General features: G+C 37.9%; 1 protein-coding gene across 2 annotated transcripts; it reads left to right on the forward strand.

The window, feature by feature from the left end:
• The first annotated feature begins 725 nt into the window (after positions 1 to 725).
• LOC106057639 (uncharacterized) lies at positions 726 to 12,706 on the forward strand. Of its 2 annotated transcripts, XM_056031405.1 has the most exons (7): positions 726 to 1,070; positions 5,254 to 5,316; positions 6,417 to 6,498; positions 6,777 to 7,037; positions 7,471 to 7,716; positions 11,158 to 11,420; positions 12,596 to 12,706. In XM_056031405.1, the coding sequence occupies exons 1-7, from the start codon at positions 1,056 to 1,058 to the stop codon at positions 12,599 to 12,601; spliced, it is 936 nt and encodes a 311-aa protein (XP_055887380.1). In that variant the 5' UTR covers positions 726 to 1,055; the 3' UTR covers positions 12,602 to 12,706. The 2 variants fall into 2 exon arrangements, with proteins under 2 accessions (XP_055887380.1, XP_055887381.1); XM_056031406.1 differs by lacking the exon at positions 5,254 to 5,316 and having other exon boundaries at positions 729 to 1,070.
• The last annotated feature ends 5,616 nt before the right edge of the window (positions 12,707 to 18,322 follow it).

Genomic DNA, 18,322 nt, shown 5'->3' on the forward strand with positions numbered 1-18,322 from the left:
TAGACCCAAACCACTGTTAGCCACATACTTCCTCACATTAAAGAACTTCATCAAGCCCTGTTTAAAACTGTATTTAGATTTGTTACAATGTTACTCTAGGAGTTTTGTAGCACCTTTAATCTACCTTGTTAACAGAGCGTAAAGAAGGACCGCGTAACAGAGGTGCCGCACCTCCTCCCCCCCCACCCGAATAAAGCACAAACCAAATCCAAGAATGAAAATTCTGAACACTTTAATAAATAAATAGCATCACAAAGTTTAATCATAATAAAGAAAGACATTTAATATAAGACAAAGAAACAGAATTCAATCAATCAATCAAACAATCTCTTCACCTACTGTCGTGTCTAGTTAAAAAAAAACATAATAGAATTCAAATTTTAGCGTTACAAAAAAAAAAAAAGAACCTCCCTTCTCCTATCCCTTAAAGTAAGTTTGTTTTGTTTAGCCTTTATAGATTCATACTGTTGGGTTGGAGGGTGGACCGTAAATGGACTTCGTTGAGAAGCCTCCAGTCAAATAATTTAGATCCATCTTTGAAAACCAATCTGTGGCTCCTACCATCAAACTATTGACTTTATAGACGCGTCAACACTGTCCCTCCATCTTCAGACTTTTCTAATAAATCGTGCATTCAATTAGCTGGGGAGAGAAAGTTCAATTACAAGCCGTTCACGTTTCGCCACTTCAGCAGTTTTTGTGTAAATATGTGAACTTAGTAAAATCATTAGATCGCAAGACTGAGAACAGCAGAGGTTGCCGTTACTACTAATAGCGACACCAGCAAGGGTTCTCCCATTAATCTATTATGTCTCTGCCTACGCAACTACAGTAAAAGGACCGATAGACTACATTGTACAAGGGTTAAATTAACATAATTGTACTTTCAATAAATAATAGAGAGTGAAATTAATTAACAGTATAATTCAAGGTTTAAATATAGTCAATACAATTTTGGGGACGGGATACTTTGGATATTGTGTCACAATCGATATTAGCCGAATTGAATGCCTGAACCAAAGTGGGTTGGTGAATGTCCTTTTATTGATATGTGAATGACCAAGATGATGGTAAGTAGTGTTCTGTATGGCCACGTGACACATGTGCTAGTTTTCATGTCAATAGGTAGAAGGCTTTCTGGTGTTATGCTTACACATAAACATACATTTATACTCATGACTAACACATAAACATACATTTATACTCATGACTAACACATAAACATACATTTATACTCATGACTAACACATAAACATACATTTATACTCATGACTAACACATAAACATACATTTAGAAATGACTATTTTGTTTCTCACGAAGTATAAGACAGGAGGGTGTGGTGGTAGAGTGATAGAGCGCTTGGCTTCCGAACCGAGGAATACCGAGTTCTAATCTCAGTGAAGACTGGGATTTTAAACTTCGGGATTTTAGCATGCCCTTCAGTCCACCAAACTTGTGTGAGTACCTGTAGCTTGCCAAAGGAAAGGCGGTTGGATGCTGTGCTGACCACAGGACACCCTCTTTAACCGTCGTCCGTAGAAACAGATAACCTTTGCATCATCTGCACTATAGATTGTAAAGTGTAAAAGGTATACACTACGTTTTTATTGACTTAGAAGATCAGAAAGTTTACAAATATACATTGAACAAGAGGTTCTCAAGGGAAACAAGTAAAGTATTTAAAAGACATTAAAAGAAACAAAAAACAAAGCTTTTAATGAGGGAAATGGCTGCAATTATTTTGAATCAATCATAGTATATATTGTAATAACTTAAGTGAGGCAACTCAACGAGACATAGACGTTTATTTACACGGAGACATGACAAACACAAAGGACATCTGCCTTGAGCACAGCATCTCCATATTGGCTCTAGACTTGGGCGGAAATCGTTAGTCTCTTATGTCAACATCCGACTTGTCTGGTCACTGACAGTGTGCACCTTCTTTCTGCACTATCTTGGATGGCGGTGCGCATGGCAAAGTCATAACATTGCCCCGTCTTAGCACTTTTCGTCCCGAAAAGAAACACTGCAGCTGAGGTTTGACAGTTCAGGTGGAGGTCGATCAGTGGGAGCCACAGGCGGCAGGGAGCGTGTTCCCCACGAGGCCATCCGCATTGTTTTCCTCCAGTGCCGCTTTCTCTTTCTCCAGTTGACCAGGCTGTTGTTGCGACGATGACGTGGCCGTTTGCCACACAAAGAGATAGGGTCGAGCACTGTTTTCTTCAGCACAGCCGTTGATCGGACACGCTGTCTCAGCAGACCTTCCCGACAGACGCCGCTCAAGGGAGCTGCAGGTTCACATGAAGCCACGTTGCAAACAAAGTCCAATGCACCGCAGTCATCCTCAGACAACAGTCTCACGTCCAGAATACAGATCTCTTCAGTTTCAAGTGGAAAATGTCTTCCTCTTGACGGCTCAGATTTAGAGTAGTCCGATTGACATTCGTCTATGCCAGTGTCGATGATGATGGTAGAAGTACATATGCCCTGTTGGTGGTTTTCTTGGCATCTAAATTCTATGTGTGAAGCGCCGCACGTACAATTCATGGTAAACTTCTGGATGCAGTTGTCGAGCTTCGAATTTCCTTCGTAGTCAACGGAAGATAGGCAGAGGTCTTTAAAGTCCACAGCAACAGGCTCGAACGCAGACCCAACGTTGTCTTGATCTGTCCGGCTCATTGAGGTACTGGTAACAGGTACAACAGGAACAAACGCTTCAGGCACATAACAGACTTCAGTTTCTTCATTTGTCTCCTTCCGTTCGACTCGGTACATCCCGTTGAGATCATCACAGCAATCGCCATCACGTTTCTCGTCTTGAAAGTCACAACCACAAGACTTGCCCACAACACAGGCACAGACGGCACTCAAATCCCCAGCGTCTCCGTCACCACTGTTTGTGCAACCACAGTCTTGACCACGCAACTTCTTGAACAACGAGTCTACAGGCAACTGCTCCTTTACCAACGAGTCTACTCCTTCTTTCAGCTGAGACACCATTTTATCTACCTTGTTCCCCATACTGCTCATTTGTTCACACATCGCATCAATACATTCATATATATTGCCAATAAGCTCATAAATCTCCGGTTCAATTTCAAATAGGTAGGTCTCCGGATCTTCGTCTTAATCAATTAGGGCTTGCCGGAGACGAGCTGTAAGCACCTCCTTGCTACCACCAAGCTTCAGACGTCTGTAACGATGTTCCTGCCTTAGCTCTTTAACTAAAAGCTGGTCTAGTTGTTTCAAAGATGCCATTGTGCTAGAATCCTACCTCCTCTCGTTGAGTCGCCTATGATCCCACTTCTGACACCAATTGTAATAACTTAAGTGAGGCAACTCAACGAGACATAGACGTTTATTTACACGGAGACATGACAAACACAAAGGACATCTGCCTTGAGCACAGCATCTCCATATTGGCTCTAGACTTGGGCGGAAATCGTTAGTCTCTTATGTCAACATCCGACTTGTCTGGTCACTGATAGTGTGCACCTTCTTTCTGCACTATCTTGGATGGCGGTGCGCATGGCAAAGTCATAACAATATTTTAACAAAGCTTATATCAACTCTTTATGTCTGTGTGTCTGGCCAAAAGTCTGTACACGTTATTTCTCTGACTTCTTCTTCTTCTTCTTCTAGCCAGCTTTATTGCTGCTGAGCTGTGAGCTTTTTTGCAGACTGTGCCAAGGGAAAAAAGTGTGCTGTTTTCTTCAGTTGTTCAGCACTGCCGTACAGGGTGTTGGTTATGTTGGGCTGTAGTGTAGGGTCTGCCTAAGGTGGATTAGGGAGGGGCATTCAAAGAGGATATGGTTTACGGTTTCAAAGGGGTGGGCGCAGTGTCTGCAAAGGGGGAGTTGTGTGGAGATTATTTTGTTCAGGTGGTAATTTAATAGTGGTGTGTGTCCTGTTCTTAGTTGGAAAATCGTAAATTGTTCTTTGCCGGGGGGGGGAAGTTAATACTGTCCAGTTTGTTAGGCGTAGTCATTTCTTTGTACATGGCTCTGCCTGTGTTTCCTGACCCATTGGTTGAGCCACTCCTCTTTTTGATTGTTGACTAACATTGACCTTAGGGGGAGGTAGTTAACAGGTCTATCTGGTTGTTCCATAGATGAACCTGTCTTTGATAGCTTATCTGTCTTTTCGTTTCCCATGATGCCAATGTGTCCAGGGATCCACTGTAGTGTGATATTGATATTTAATTTTGATATCATCTGATGGATTATCACAATTAGTGTTGTCAACTCTCTTGGGCTGTTTGAGGTGCTGCTGTTAAGTGCTTGCAGAGTAGATAGGGAGTCTGTAAAGGCAACAATATCTGATGGTGGTTGCACTCCTTCATATAATTTGTTTTCCACTGTCTGTAGTGCTATTGTAATTGCCTCAATTTCGGCTTGGATTTCTCTGACAAACAATCTCGGATCAAGCTGAAAATTTTCACAATTTTGTCTTTTACCTAACAATACAAGAATCAATTGAAAAAAAAAAGAAACAATTAGTTAATTAACTATTTGTAAATAAATTTATGGTATTTCAAACAAGGGAAAAAATAGTACTTGACTGAAGTGGTGGTATAAGCTGAATTAGTCCCCTTTATATAAGGCTGCAGACTAAAGCTTAGTAAACACAAACATGAAATAGAAATAATAGATAATATACAATCTTCCATGTTCATAGACTCTTCGCTAGCAGAGTGGTTACCGCGTGGAATTCAGATCGTTCCATTGTTTTTAACATTTCTTTTTATTAATGCTTTTTTATTGTTAGTGTAGATTTTTTTTACAAATTTAATTACATGACTGATCCGTTCGATTGTCAAAAGAGCTGAGCCGAAGGCTCTTCGAGCTCTAGGCATGTAAGCCTGCTTGAACAACCGTCCTGTTTGGAAGAGATCCAAGTCAATGCCTATGTAGAGCATTGCTGTTTCCAATATATCTGGCACTCCGGGCGCATGGACTAGAATGCATGGCCGACGGCCGAGTACACCGGGAACCTCCGCCATTTTCCTATGTTGTGCCATTTGATCATTTGTTTACCCTAATTCAAGATCTCAAACTCCAATGATGGAAGTTCGACATGCTAGCCACTGAGCTATACAAATAGTTATAAAAATAGAAGATAGAAGGTTACGGGCTCGAATTTATTTTAAAAAAAAATTGTTAATTACTTTTTAAATATTTTATTATATTTGAAGCTTAATAATGGAGGTATTGTCTTTGAAAATAAAAAAAATGTTTTTCTTGTTTTAGATTACCCTTCTATTTGTAGTCTTTATAACTACTGACCCAGTCTCAGGTTTTCTCTGTCAACAGGTAAGTAGACTTCTATTTGTAGTCTTTATAACTACTGACCCAGTCTCAGGTTTTCTCTGTCAACAGGTAAGTTGACTTCTATTTGTAGTCTTTATAACTACTGACCCAGTCTCAGGTTTTCTCTGTCAACAGGTAAGTTGACTTCTATTTGTAGTCTTTATAACTACTGACCCAGTCTCAGGTTTTCTCTGTCAACAGGTAAGTTGACTTCTATTTGTAGTCTTTATAACTACTGACCCAGTCTCAGGTTTTCTCTGTCAACAGGTAAGTTGACTTCTATTTGTAGTCTTTATAACTACTGACCCAGTCTCAGGTTTTCTCTGTCAACAGGTAAGTTGACTTCTATTTGTAGTCTTTATAACTACTGACCCAGTCTCAGGTTTTCTCTGTCAACAGGTAAGTTGACTTCTATTTGTAGTCTTTATAACTACTGACCCAGTCTCAGGTTTTCTCTGTCAACAGGTAAGTAGACTTCTATTTGTAGTCTTTATAACTACTGACCCAGTCTCAGGTTTTCTCTGTCAACAGGTAAGTAGACTTCTATTTGTGGTCTTTATCTGACCCAGTCTCAGGTTTTCTCTGTCAACAGATAAGTAGACTTCTATTTGTGGTCTTTATAACTACTGACCCAGTCTCAGGTTTTCTCTGTCAACAGATAAGTTGACTTCTATTTGTAGTCTTTATAACTACTGACCCAGTCTCAGGTTTTCTCTGTCAACAGGTAAGTAGACTTCTATTTGTTATAATCAGCAACACTAAAACATCTCAGAATACTATCATTTGAAATTTTGCATTTTTGAAAGTTTGTCCTGTTAGATTTTGTCTTGCTAGTTAGATAAAACTATAAAGAAAGAACTAAGAAGACATTAAAATACACCCATTCAGAGACCACAATTATTTATTTTAAAGTATACTACCTTTTTTGTTTAATAATGTCATTTTAAATGTGTCACACTTTGACCCGAAATGATCTCCAACTATTCATATCACGATTGTAGTTTGATATCTGCGCAATGTAGCATATTCTTATAACAGTTTAATCTTGGTCTGTTTAACAACACATGGCTGTTTGATGAATGTTTTTAATTTTGTACACCTAGTCTTGCACAGACAGTCACGATGACATCCAGTGTGCTCTTCCCACATCATGTAGGCCAAGGTCTCATGAAGGTCTTTGTCAAGGTTAGCTGCTTCAGAATATTGCATTAAAAACGTCTAACACAATTTTACATGGCAACATTGACATAAAGATATTAAGAAATTTTGTATAACCATTTCTCTTTGTTTCTCTCTTTTTTCTCTCTCTCTTTCTGTCTCTCTTTTTTTTTCTCTCTCTGCATCTCTTCTCTTTCAACATTTCTTTTTAAACACAGACAAACATACCTGTGCAGACAAATGTTATCAAATAATTCATTAAAACTGTCTTTTAGAAAAACTAATGAACTGGTATTATCGCATAGGTCAACAATGCATAGAACTGAACATTGAGAACATGGGCAGCCAAGTCCTACAGAAAACCATAATTGATAGAGAAGAGTCTAATCTGAAAATATCAAGTGTCAATCTGGTGGGAGGACCTGCTGGTCGAGCTCAGTGTGCGCTGGGAACTGCCATCTGGTTCAATTCCACAAGTCTCTTTGCTCAGCCCGGATGTGACGTCAAGCTTCAAGTCTGTTTACATCTTCATTACGGAGACACACGTGACTTCAACAGTGCTGAAGGTAAGATAGCATTAGGACTAGAAATAGACACGAAATCTCGGGAATTTGTTGACACGGCTTACACGCTATAGTCTTCTCTGTGATCATTTTGAACTAACAAAGCAAACAACTGTTAATGTTTTTTTTTTCGATTCATACTATTAGCTCACTTTATCTCCATAGACAAAACTACAAGTCCATAACTCAAAACTAAATCATCTATTTCGAACTGATATGTCACATCTAGTAGAATGACGAGCTCAGTTGTTCAAGCTAATAACGCAAGTGTCGTGCGTTCCTATTGGCCAATTCTGTTTCTCCTTACTTTCAATGAAACATGAATATTTAAGTTTACTTTTTATTGGTACATAAAATTTGTTTTTGTGTATTATGCTTAAACCTAACAAAGTTATTGAGCTCTATATTAATGTAAACAGACACTATTTGTCTTCAGGGGACTGCAAGTTTGTACAATTGAAGAACGAAGGTCCATTAAACATTGTTTCAGTGGACCACACGTCCAAGGTTATTTCATCAATGACTTTTGTCAGCGAATCATTGTATAATAACGACAAGTGCGTCTCTGGAAAGACTTTTGGCTTTTACAAATGGTACGCCTACACTAGCAAGGGATGTTCTGGCAGCTTTAAGATTTGTTTTGCAGGGACCTCGGATGACAACTACACCAAACGTTATAAAGGTAATATATGGGTTATAAAAAATAAATCGTTTGTTCTTTCGTTCTATTAAATTTGTTATTGAAAAATGTTTTTAACAAATTTATTTTAACACACGAGAAGCCATATGGAGAATTTTTTTTTTTTTTATTTTTTTTTTACTGTTAGATTATGTTGTTTTTTTAATAACATACTTGTTATGCTATGAAAGTAAATTCACCCCTTCACAAGGAAAATAAAAAAAAACTTTTTAAAGGCATAATTTATATTAGGAAATGAACTACACAATACTTGAAATGGCTCACTAATGCAATAGTTATCTCCCTTTTTCTATGTAAAACAATTTTATTTATTAATACTAATTAATTTAGTAATTGGTTAATTCTCTGATTGATTCGTGTATTGTCTACCAAAATGAATAACTTTGCAAAGTTTCAACATGTTCCAAGAATGGGAAGTTGGAGAATGTACGTGTGCAAAATGTATTCCAGATTTAAGCTTTGCAAACATAGCTAAAAAAAGAGTTGACACTATATGCTCAAAGGCTTTTCTATTACTCAGACACAAGGGTACAAGAATATTTCTTATTGTATTTGTTATGGAAAATTCGTATAATGGGTATTTCTTTCTTAGAACCATTGAAGCATAAAATGGGTTGCCTAAATCAGCCTGAAAAACTAATGGCTAGAGTTAAAGTCTAAAATCAACAATACGACAAAGTGAACACATACATTTGAATAGTGGTACATAATCTTATTTGGCATGGAGGCCAGAATTTGGACAAGCAGCCTCACCAGCAAAAATGGTCTAGTCCAGTAGAACCCAGCCTCTGTGTATTCAAGGGACCAGATAGCATTGCTTCTCTGCAGAACATGGCTCGTGGGCTGTATGATTGTCATCACTTCTGGCTTGTTTATACCTTTTTTAGATAGCATTAATTTATCCTCGGTAAACTCTTGTTTTAATATTATATATTTTTTTCAATAACTGTTTTCATGCCTGGCTTATTGTTATTTTTAAGGACAGTTCATGCAATGTATGCATAAAACAAAAAATTCTCGTCACCGGTATTCGCTCTAAGTTAAACTACAAAAAAGTACTTCGCCATCGGATAGAGCTGCAACAGTACTTTGCCATCAGATAGAGCTGCAACAGAACTTTGCCATCAGATAGAGCTGCAACAGAACTTTGCCATCGGATAGAGCTGGAACAGTACTTCGCCATCGGATAGAGCTGGAACAGTACTTCGCCTACGGATAGAGCTGCAACAGAACTTTGCCATCGGATAGAGCTGGAACAGTACTTCGCCTACGGATAGAGCTGCAACAGTACTTTGCCATCGGATAGAGCTGCAACAATACTTCGCCATCGGATAGAGCTGCAACAGTACTTCGCCTACGGATAGAGCTGCAACAGTACTTTGCCATCAGATAGAGCTGCAACAGTACTTCGCCTACGGATAGAGCTGCAACAGTACTTTGCCATCGGATAGAGCTGCAACAATACTTCGCCATCGGATAGAGCTGGAACAGTACTTCGCCTACGGATAGAGCTGGAACAGTACTTCGCCTACGGATAGAGCTGCAACAGAACTTTGCCATCGGATAGAGCTGGAACAGTACTTCGCCATCGGATAGAGCTGGAACAGTACTTCGCCTACGGATAGAGCTGCAACAATACTTTGCCATCGGATAGAGCTGCAACAATACTTCGCCATCGGATAGAGCTGGAACAGTACTTCGCCTACGGATAGAGCTGCAACAGTACTTTGCCATCGGACCCTGTTCTGGGCTATTTCTCTCAGTCCATCCTGCCGTCTTCGCTTCTTGTTTGCTTTGGTCTCCCAGACTTTCTTTCCACTGTTGGCTCCAGTGCAAGATTTCCCCATCTCCGCATTGTTCAGTATTATGTCTTCTTTTGAGTTTGAACGTCTATGTCAGCTCGCTTTGATTAGCAGATATCAGCTCATAGATATGTCGGAGACTTCAAAACTAGATGTAGCAGCATTGTGAAGGATTCTTCTAGAAAACAAGACTACAGAAACACAAGACTAGACGTTGATTCAGAAATTGTCTCTAAGGTCAATTTACATAAAGTAATTTAACCAGAACATCACGTGACTTGGAGAGAACACGAGCTCAATAAAAAGCGCGCAATGAAAATTGACTTGAAAAGTTTGGATGAGAAACGAGAAGACTGTAGGCTCGATAACTTTTAATGAGATAATAGGAACGTTGTCTTTACTTCAAGTACTTACACCAGTTCAACCAGTTTGTACTTTCTTTTGAAACGTTTAGCTAACTCCACGTGTTTTATTGGATACCTTTCAGATTCCTAAATATTTGTTTAGATAGACCAATACCTTCATTGTGTATTGTTAACACATCACACACACACACACCTACAAAGACACACATACAAACACACACACACACACACATTCTGTTTTTTACAAAAATCAAATTTTTCCTTTGACCTCAGCGCTGGGTTCAAGGTCAGAAAGTTTGTGCAACAAAGAGTTGATAGATGAGAGGATGAGATGAAAAGAAACTCCTGAAGACAGGTTGAACTCAAACAAAAAAATTTTTGCCACTGAATGTCTCGCTGTATTAGAGATGGATGTTTTTCAATTGAGTGTTGCTCCCAAACTTGCATTCACACCACCCACACACACAAACACGACTGTGTACACAAATGAATAAACTCAGCTGTCAGATAGAAACAAATTTAAGGGAAATAAAATACAACTTGCTTTTTTGTTCAACTACTTGACTTTCTACTTTTATACATTGCCAAATGTTTTAAAACTACTTATCTTAATGTGTCAGTATCACAAACTATCCAATAGTCTTTGAAATCAACCTAGATACTGACATTGTATTGGGCTCATTTCAACTCAGTCCGACGTGTGTCTGGTCTACACCTAATTTCTCCAACTTCCTTTTTTCGAATCAAGTTGAAAATTTGCACAATTATTCAATATCGATTTCTAAACATAAGTCAATCAAAAAAAAAAAAACCAATTAGTTAATCAATAGGTTGTTATTAATTAACTTTGTTTTACATGTGCTTTTATTGTAGAAAACGAGAGTTAAAGAATAAACAATCTGATTAGGATTAAGCCGCATAATAAAGCCCTGCCCCCCAGACATGCCTTCCTATTGTTTGAAGTTAAAACATATCAATAATATTCTTTTATGTATTCATTATTACCTCGCTTATATTAACTCACTCTGTTCTGTGATGCAATTTCACTCAATGTAAGCTATTTTTTAAAAAGTATTTGTTTTATATATTACTTCTTCGAGCCATTTAAAACCACACTTTACTAGAAAGATACTTCATTCATTCACTTAAACCAAACTATTATTTTTTTTTACGTTTTACAATTATTTTAATTTTCCCTCCCATTGCAAAGTTTAGTAGAAATAGTGAAAAGTTTAATTTTGTATTCACTTGAGCAGGAAGGCCCCAGCATGATTACAAACAGCCTTTCACTTGTACCAATATTAGACTCCTGAGTCGAATCAACCGTCCAGTAGAGATGAGAATAACTGACCAACACCACCAAGAGGTGACCATTAAGTCGCTGGTGCTGGCAGAGGAAGACTCGGACAATGACTGCATCCAGAACGTCACATACAGCTTCTCGGGCGACACCGTGCGCGCGTGGAGCGGGTGCCGTGGGACATTTCACATGTGCTACTTGTCCCTTGGCACTCACCGTGTAAGTTATTAAAGCTGCTTCTTTGGTATGGAAGTATATTTGAACGCTAGGTACATGTTTCAAATCAACAGTTACATGACTTAATGTCAAGTAAAGTAAGTAAAGTTCCCCGTTCAGACCTTGTGATCTATGGGGAAGACGATGTAAAGGTCATCTGTTTCTGTGGACTACGTTTAACAAGGGTGTCATGTGGCCAGCACAACGACCAACCGCTTTTACTTTACCCAACTAATGGTAGGTACCCATTAGAGCTGGGTGGACTCAGAGGCGCCCTTAAGATCTAAAAAGTGAAAATCCCAGTCTTCACCAGGATTCGAACTCGGGACTCTCGGTTCGGAAGCCAAGCGCTTTACCACTCAGTCGCCAAGCCTGACATGACTTAATGTAGACTTAATGTATGACTTAACGCATGACTTAATGTATGACTTAAAGTAGTCATGATACACTTCCAGGCAAAAAGATTTAGTTGCTTAATTAAATACGAATAAGAACCAAGTCAGAATATTGCTATAACCCTGCCCTGCACACCGCCATCCAAGCTAGTGCAGAAGGTGCGCACTAAACAACGTCTGCCTTTAGCACAGCCTCTTCATAAGCTAGAGCAGAACTTTGTTCTCTTCTCCCTAATGTCAACATCCTTCTCAGTCTAGTCCCTAATAGTAATTTATAAAAGTAAAGTAAAGTTCCACTTGCAGAGCTTAATGTTAAGGTCATCTGTTTCTGTGGCCTAAGGTTAACAAGGGTGTCATGTGGCCAGCACAACGACAGCCAACCGCCTTTATTTTTCCCTAACGTCAGATAACCATTAGAGCTGGGTGGACTCAGAGGTACTCAAAGATCCCGAAATTAAAAATCACAGTCTTTACCAAGATTCGAACCCCGGTTCGGAAGCCAAGCGCTTTACTGCTCAGTCACCGCGCCTCCGCTGGAAGGGTTATAACTATATAATAAATACATTTTCTTTTCTCTTATATTCTAACATTTCTCTGCTTTGATTGGATCTAGTTTGATTTGAAAAGAAAAAAAAACTCATTGTATTAATAATAATGATAATAATAATAATAATAATCTTTATTATTCATAATAAAATATGTCTTACAATTTGTGCATTACACTAAACAAAACCGGTATACACCGGTATATACAAACACTTTCTTTATTTATTTTTTTTTCAGATGTGAATATTGATTGCTTATCCAACGACAAGAAAAGAATAAATTAAAAGTGTTTTGGCAATAGAGACAAAAGTTGACAAGTTTAATATAAAGAGTATGTTGTTGATTTAATTTACTTACATAGAGCCCGGCCAACAAGGTTTTGTATACAGAAATTGTTGGTCGCATTAGGGTCTGAGTTGTTACATACAATTTCCAGAAGTGTTGGGCTCAAACATTAGCTTGATATAATTTTACTGTCAGCGTGAAACGATTATCCCTGTGTTGAATGATTTGTAAACGTGAATATTGACCCAAAGCTCAATTTGGAAACAATTTGTAAGGACGACAAATAAGAGTGAGAAACTACCTTCTTATCCGAAAGATTTATATTTTCTGTTAGTTCATACAGACTTATGACGTGTAAACGAGCTATTGGTCTAAACTGCCCACGGGTTGTGACGTTGCATGTCAGTGTTGAGGCCTTCTGTAACGATTGGTCTCGACTTGACTCGTACATTGCGTGTCCAGTCACGTGTGCATTACATCATCGGGTAGGTGTTGTTACCGGTCGTTGACTTGTAGCACCAAACTGCTGGTAGACAACTAAACCGGTGTAGGCGTAATGTATCCTAACGAATAAAACTTCAAAGAACTTTAGTACATTCTTAGTGAACAAAACTAAATAACACTTTATTAGCGGCCCCCGAAAGGGGAAAAGACGCTATTAGTTTTGAGCGAAATGTCTGCCCGTCCGTCCCGTTTAGATCTCGTAAACTAGAAAAGATATTGAAAATCCGACATCATAATATTTTAGACCTTTCAAAGTTCTGATGCAACGGTTACTCTTTTTTTTCTGAAAGCGAAAAATCTAATTTTTAAAATCAGTTATGCAAGCAGTTTTTTAAAGAGAAAAAGCTAATTAGTATGCATTATAAGTTTGACCTAATTGAAAACGAATAGTAATCTTATAAACTTCATTTTTCAAACTTTTTTTTTTATTGCGAAATTCTTTTTTTTTTTTTTTTAATTTTTTTTTTTTGAGGATTCGAATAAGAGATTGAGCTTTTTCAAAACAATTAGATCAATTATAAGACACAAGTTAGGCCAGGGGAGGCGCGGTGGCTGAGCAGTAAAGCGCTTGGCTTCCGAACCGGGGGTCCCGGGTTCGAATATTGGTGAAGACTGGGATTTCAACTTTGGAATCTTTGGGCGCCTCTGAGTCCACTCCGCTCTAATGGGTACCTGACATTAGTAGGGGAAAAGTAACGGCGGTTGGTCGTTGTGCTGGCTACATGACACCCTCGTTAACCGTAGGCCACAGAAATAGATGAACTTTACATCATCTGCCCTATAGACCACAAGGTCTGAAAGGGGAACTAGTTAGGCCAGGTTCACATCTAAATTTACATTCACTTTCACCTATCCTTTGATCTTGGGGCACTACACAAGATCTGTTAATCTTCTTTCTCCATTCTTATCCCTTATTTGTCTTTGATATAATTTTATTCGGATGTTCTTTCTAAAATTATTGAAGCCTGCCTGGGTGGACCACTTCGGGGCCGATTTTGAGTTTGTGTTTTCACACAAACAGTCTTTTGTAACCTTGTTTATAATATAGACACGAATCAACTTGTGGTGATCAAATAAAACAAATGTAGTACATTTTAGTAATAATGCCTTTATCAAAATCTAACTCACTACAACAAGACAACAATTCAACCCTAACTAAGACCAAATGATGACAATGCTACCTATGTTGCATCATTCACAACCAATAGCTAACCTCTTCCCACCGTCACCATAGAAACACACACACACGCACACATTCCATATCAGTAGTTGGGTTGGTCGTAGTGTTTTCACACAACGTAATCATTGACAAAAATATCACACACACACAAAAAGTCACAAATAAAATATGACCAAACGTGGATGGCAATAATAAGCGTAATGGAGAAGAAATATTGAGAGATAGAAGCAAAAATTTGTTGGAATACTCTGTCAAGAAATGCAATGAAAGTATCGACCTATTCTTCACCAGTTTAACACAGACGACTCTGAAAACTGAATGATGTTGAAGCCCACGAAGGAACAATTAAAACGCTATTTAATTCTGGAGATCAAGCCGCGTAGAAACACAAACTCATGTCCTTGATGACACAGACAGGTCTCTAATGTAGACGTTGTACTAAATGTATGAAATAGTAAACAAAATGTTGCCTTTTGATGTAACATGGAAAACACTGGTTAGTTGAAATAATATTCTACCAACGAATATTGAACAGACATTTTTATTGAATTCGGTTGGCAATGAAATCTCATTGCATTATCTATATGTTCTTATATTACGTTTATTTTAGTATTTATCTTTTTTTTTTTTTTAATCTATTTTATTTTAAAAAATGATCGACCTGAATTCGAACTCTTGGGCTAAAGGCTTCTCAGTCATCTCAAGCCAACACGGTAACCACTCTGCTAGAGAAGAGTGTATGAACATGGAAGACTATTTCTATTTTATGTTTGCGTTCGCTAAGCCTCAGATGACGACCTATAAAGGGAACTAATTCTGCTTGCACAACCACTTCAGTCAGTAACTATTTCTTTCCCTATTCAAGACGCCAAATGAAATAATTAATGACTAATTAGCTATATTTCAGCTATATATTTAAAATTGGTATCCCTTTGCAACACCAGCAACATCTAGTGAAAGTTAGGCATTCTATAATGAATGTTTCAAATTATTGTTTGATCTGTCTCTGTGGCACTTTACGTCTGGAGAGGATATCTTCAGACTTTGCAACTTCTTGTGTGACTAAAGAGACCAATCCTTGATACACAGCTGCGGTCACAGGTTGGACATCTGTGATCCCCAGGCGCTTTTGTGATTTCACCCTTCTTTCTACTATTGTGTCAGAAATGGAGTGACCTTTCCATTGCTTGGGGAAAACCTAGGCGGTAAACTTGCGAGTTCTGGGCTCACTAGCGGATCCAGAACTTTTGAGGGGGTGGGGCGATTTTTTTCCAAACCCTAACCTTAACTTTTAGTAAACCCTAACCTTAAGTTTCAGTAAACCCTAACCCTAACCCTGTCCTCATATTTGACTGTTCTGTTTTAAAACGTCATGTTTTTGTCGGAAAATGGGGGGTTCGTAGAATGAAAACGATTTAATCATTTAAGAATCCTCTCTCCATTGTATAATTATTGCAAATGATTGTACTTGGCAATAAAGAATGATGGATGGGGCAACTCAATATAAGATTTTGATTTATAGCATGTATAACTTATATTAGTGACAGATTTAATATTTTTAAATAGTTATTTCTTAACTAAAATACGAAAGATAAAGTATTTGTTTGTCTAGTGGGGAGTGGGGGGCGACTGCATCTATCTTCCCCACACCTATGGTATAACTCTCTTTCATTTTATATTTACCAATGACAAAATTTGAGATTAGAGTTTGGTGCGACATAATATACAAACGGGTTCAAATATCAATAAGTAGCTTATAGATAGATAATCATTTAATTTTTTCACAAACTATAATTTCTACATAAAAATTAGACCATCCCCTCCACTTGAAGGTCGAGAAGGGGGGCGGGGTTCATGAAATTGCCACCTTTACCCCACTAAATCGGCCAACATACTAGAGGTGAGCGACATAATCTAAAAATAGGTTAAAATATAAATATTTAGTATATATTATTAACATAAGTAAAGAATTCGTGATTTTTTAAATTAAAATCTCCCTAACCGCCTCCCCCCCCCCTTTTTTTTTTGATCCGCCTGTGGCTGGGCAGCCCACACATATTGTAGCAAATAATAGCCTATACAGCTAGTTATTATGCAAGCATATCTTCAATTCTGTTATATCTAATAGAGATTATTATTATTATTATTATTATCATTCTCTGGCGCTGCCAGAATCGAGTTTCGATAACGGGAAACAAAATTCATCGTAGTCCCTTTATTAGTTTCCACCGAATAATTTTCTGTTGATGTGGCAGGTCTGCAGCAGTACCGCCCTCTAACAGGCAACGAGAATGTTCCTAGGAATGCCAAGGGCCTTGAAGGTATCTGCGATGGCAGTTGTTATTATCCCCTCGGTTGATATGACAATGGGGTATATTGTTGTTTTAGATAATTTCCATAAACGCTTAATCTCCAAGCCTAGGTTCCCATATTTTCGTTGTTTTTCCAGCTCAGTTTTTTTTTAAATTATGAGATAGTGGTACGGCGATGTCAATAATGGTAGCGGCCTTTTCTTTTTTTTTTTATCGTTGAGCAGCAAATCAGGGCGGTTAAAATATACCGTTTTGTCAGTCAAAATAGGCCTATCCCAGTACAGTAGATGATCCGTAGACTCGAGAAACTTTTGTGGTGAGTTTTTGTAATAAGGAGGAGTATCCTTACCGATCAAATTGTGTGTCAAAGCCAAGTGTTGGTGTATTAACTTTGCAACTTGGTTATGGCTGAACATCCTGCCATTATGTGTTCAATTGAGTCACCCACATTTCCACATTTCAACAATATGCACGAATTTATATATATATATATATATATATATATATATATATATATATATATATATATATATATATATATATATATATATATATACATACGTTTAAGCGTATTGGATGTAAACTACAGTTTATCCTTGCACATTTAGATTATAAACTGAACCATTAAAGCTTTATTGGCGCCCCCCCCCCTCCCTTGCCTTGAACATCACATGTTTCTTATGAAAATATATAATACAAATAACCTTAGTATGTATTACCTTAATAAAATATGTACAATAATTTTTTGGCGCCTCTCTGCTTGGGGTGACCTCCCCCTGAGGGTGGCACCAGGGGCATCGTTCTCCTTTGTCTTCCCTCACTACGCCTCTGCATTAAAGATGAGTGCAAGGTTTCAAATGAATACATAAACACAGCTGCGACCTGCTTATTTTTCTACACTTATTGTAGACAAAGCTTTTGTTGGCAGGGCGTCTTTTAAAGTTGTTTTTTTTGACAGTTCTACGAAACCTTGTCTCTTCTTGGTCCTGCGGTCTTCATTAGAGCTTTCCGTCTCTTTCAGAGGCAATCTGAGGTCAGTTTCTTTCATTCCAGTGAGGGCGACTGAGTTGATCTTTATAGCGCTTACGGCAGTACCTTTGTTTTAAAAATAAACAACAACACAGTAATACCTAAAACCAAAAACATAACAATACAATACAATACGACTGTAGTGGAAGCAAATTAAAAATAACCCTAGTCATGATGAATCACAAATTAAGTTGCCATAATAAAGAAATAAGTTTCAAAATAACGAATCATTTGAAAATCATTGTTACAATTATTTTATTGTTTATTTGACGACACTATTTTAATACACAATCTACTTCTATCTATTTTAACTCCTATAGTTGAAATAAAACACAAATGGCTTTCCGTACTTTTTTAAAACACTACAATGCAAGCGCAAAATTTATCACTCGTTAGCTAACTCAATGCAAAATCTTAAATTAAGTGGACAACATAAAAAAATGTGGATCAGAATGTTACGAATCAATTCAGAAGTTTACTGAAGACCTTTAGGAAAAAGTTTGAAGAGTATTTTCTGGTTCTATGTCTCTCACTCCTTACCCTCTCTCTCTCACACACACACACACACACATGCACGGGTAGGTTTCAGGGCACCCTTCATCTTGTACGCTGGGAAACGCCTTTGAAGTCACAAGAAAATAAACATGACATCGA

This window comes from Biomphalaria glabrata, chromosome 6 (assembly GCF_947242115.1).
Source record: "Biomphalaria glabrata chromosome 6, xgBioGlab47.1, whole genome shotgun sequence".
Lineage (NCBI taxonomy): Eukaryota > Metazoa > Mollusca > Gastropoda > Planorbidae > Biomphalaria > Biomphalaria glabrata.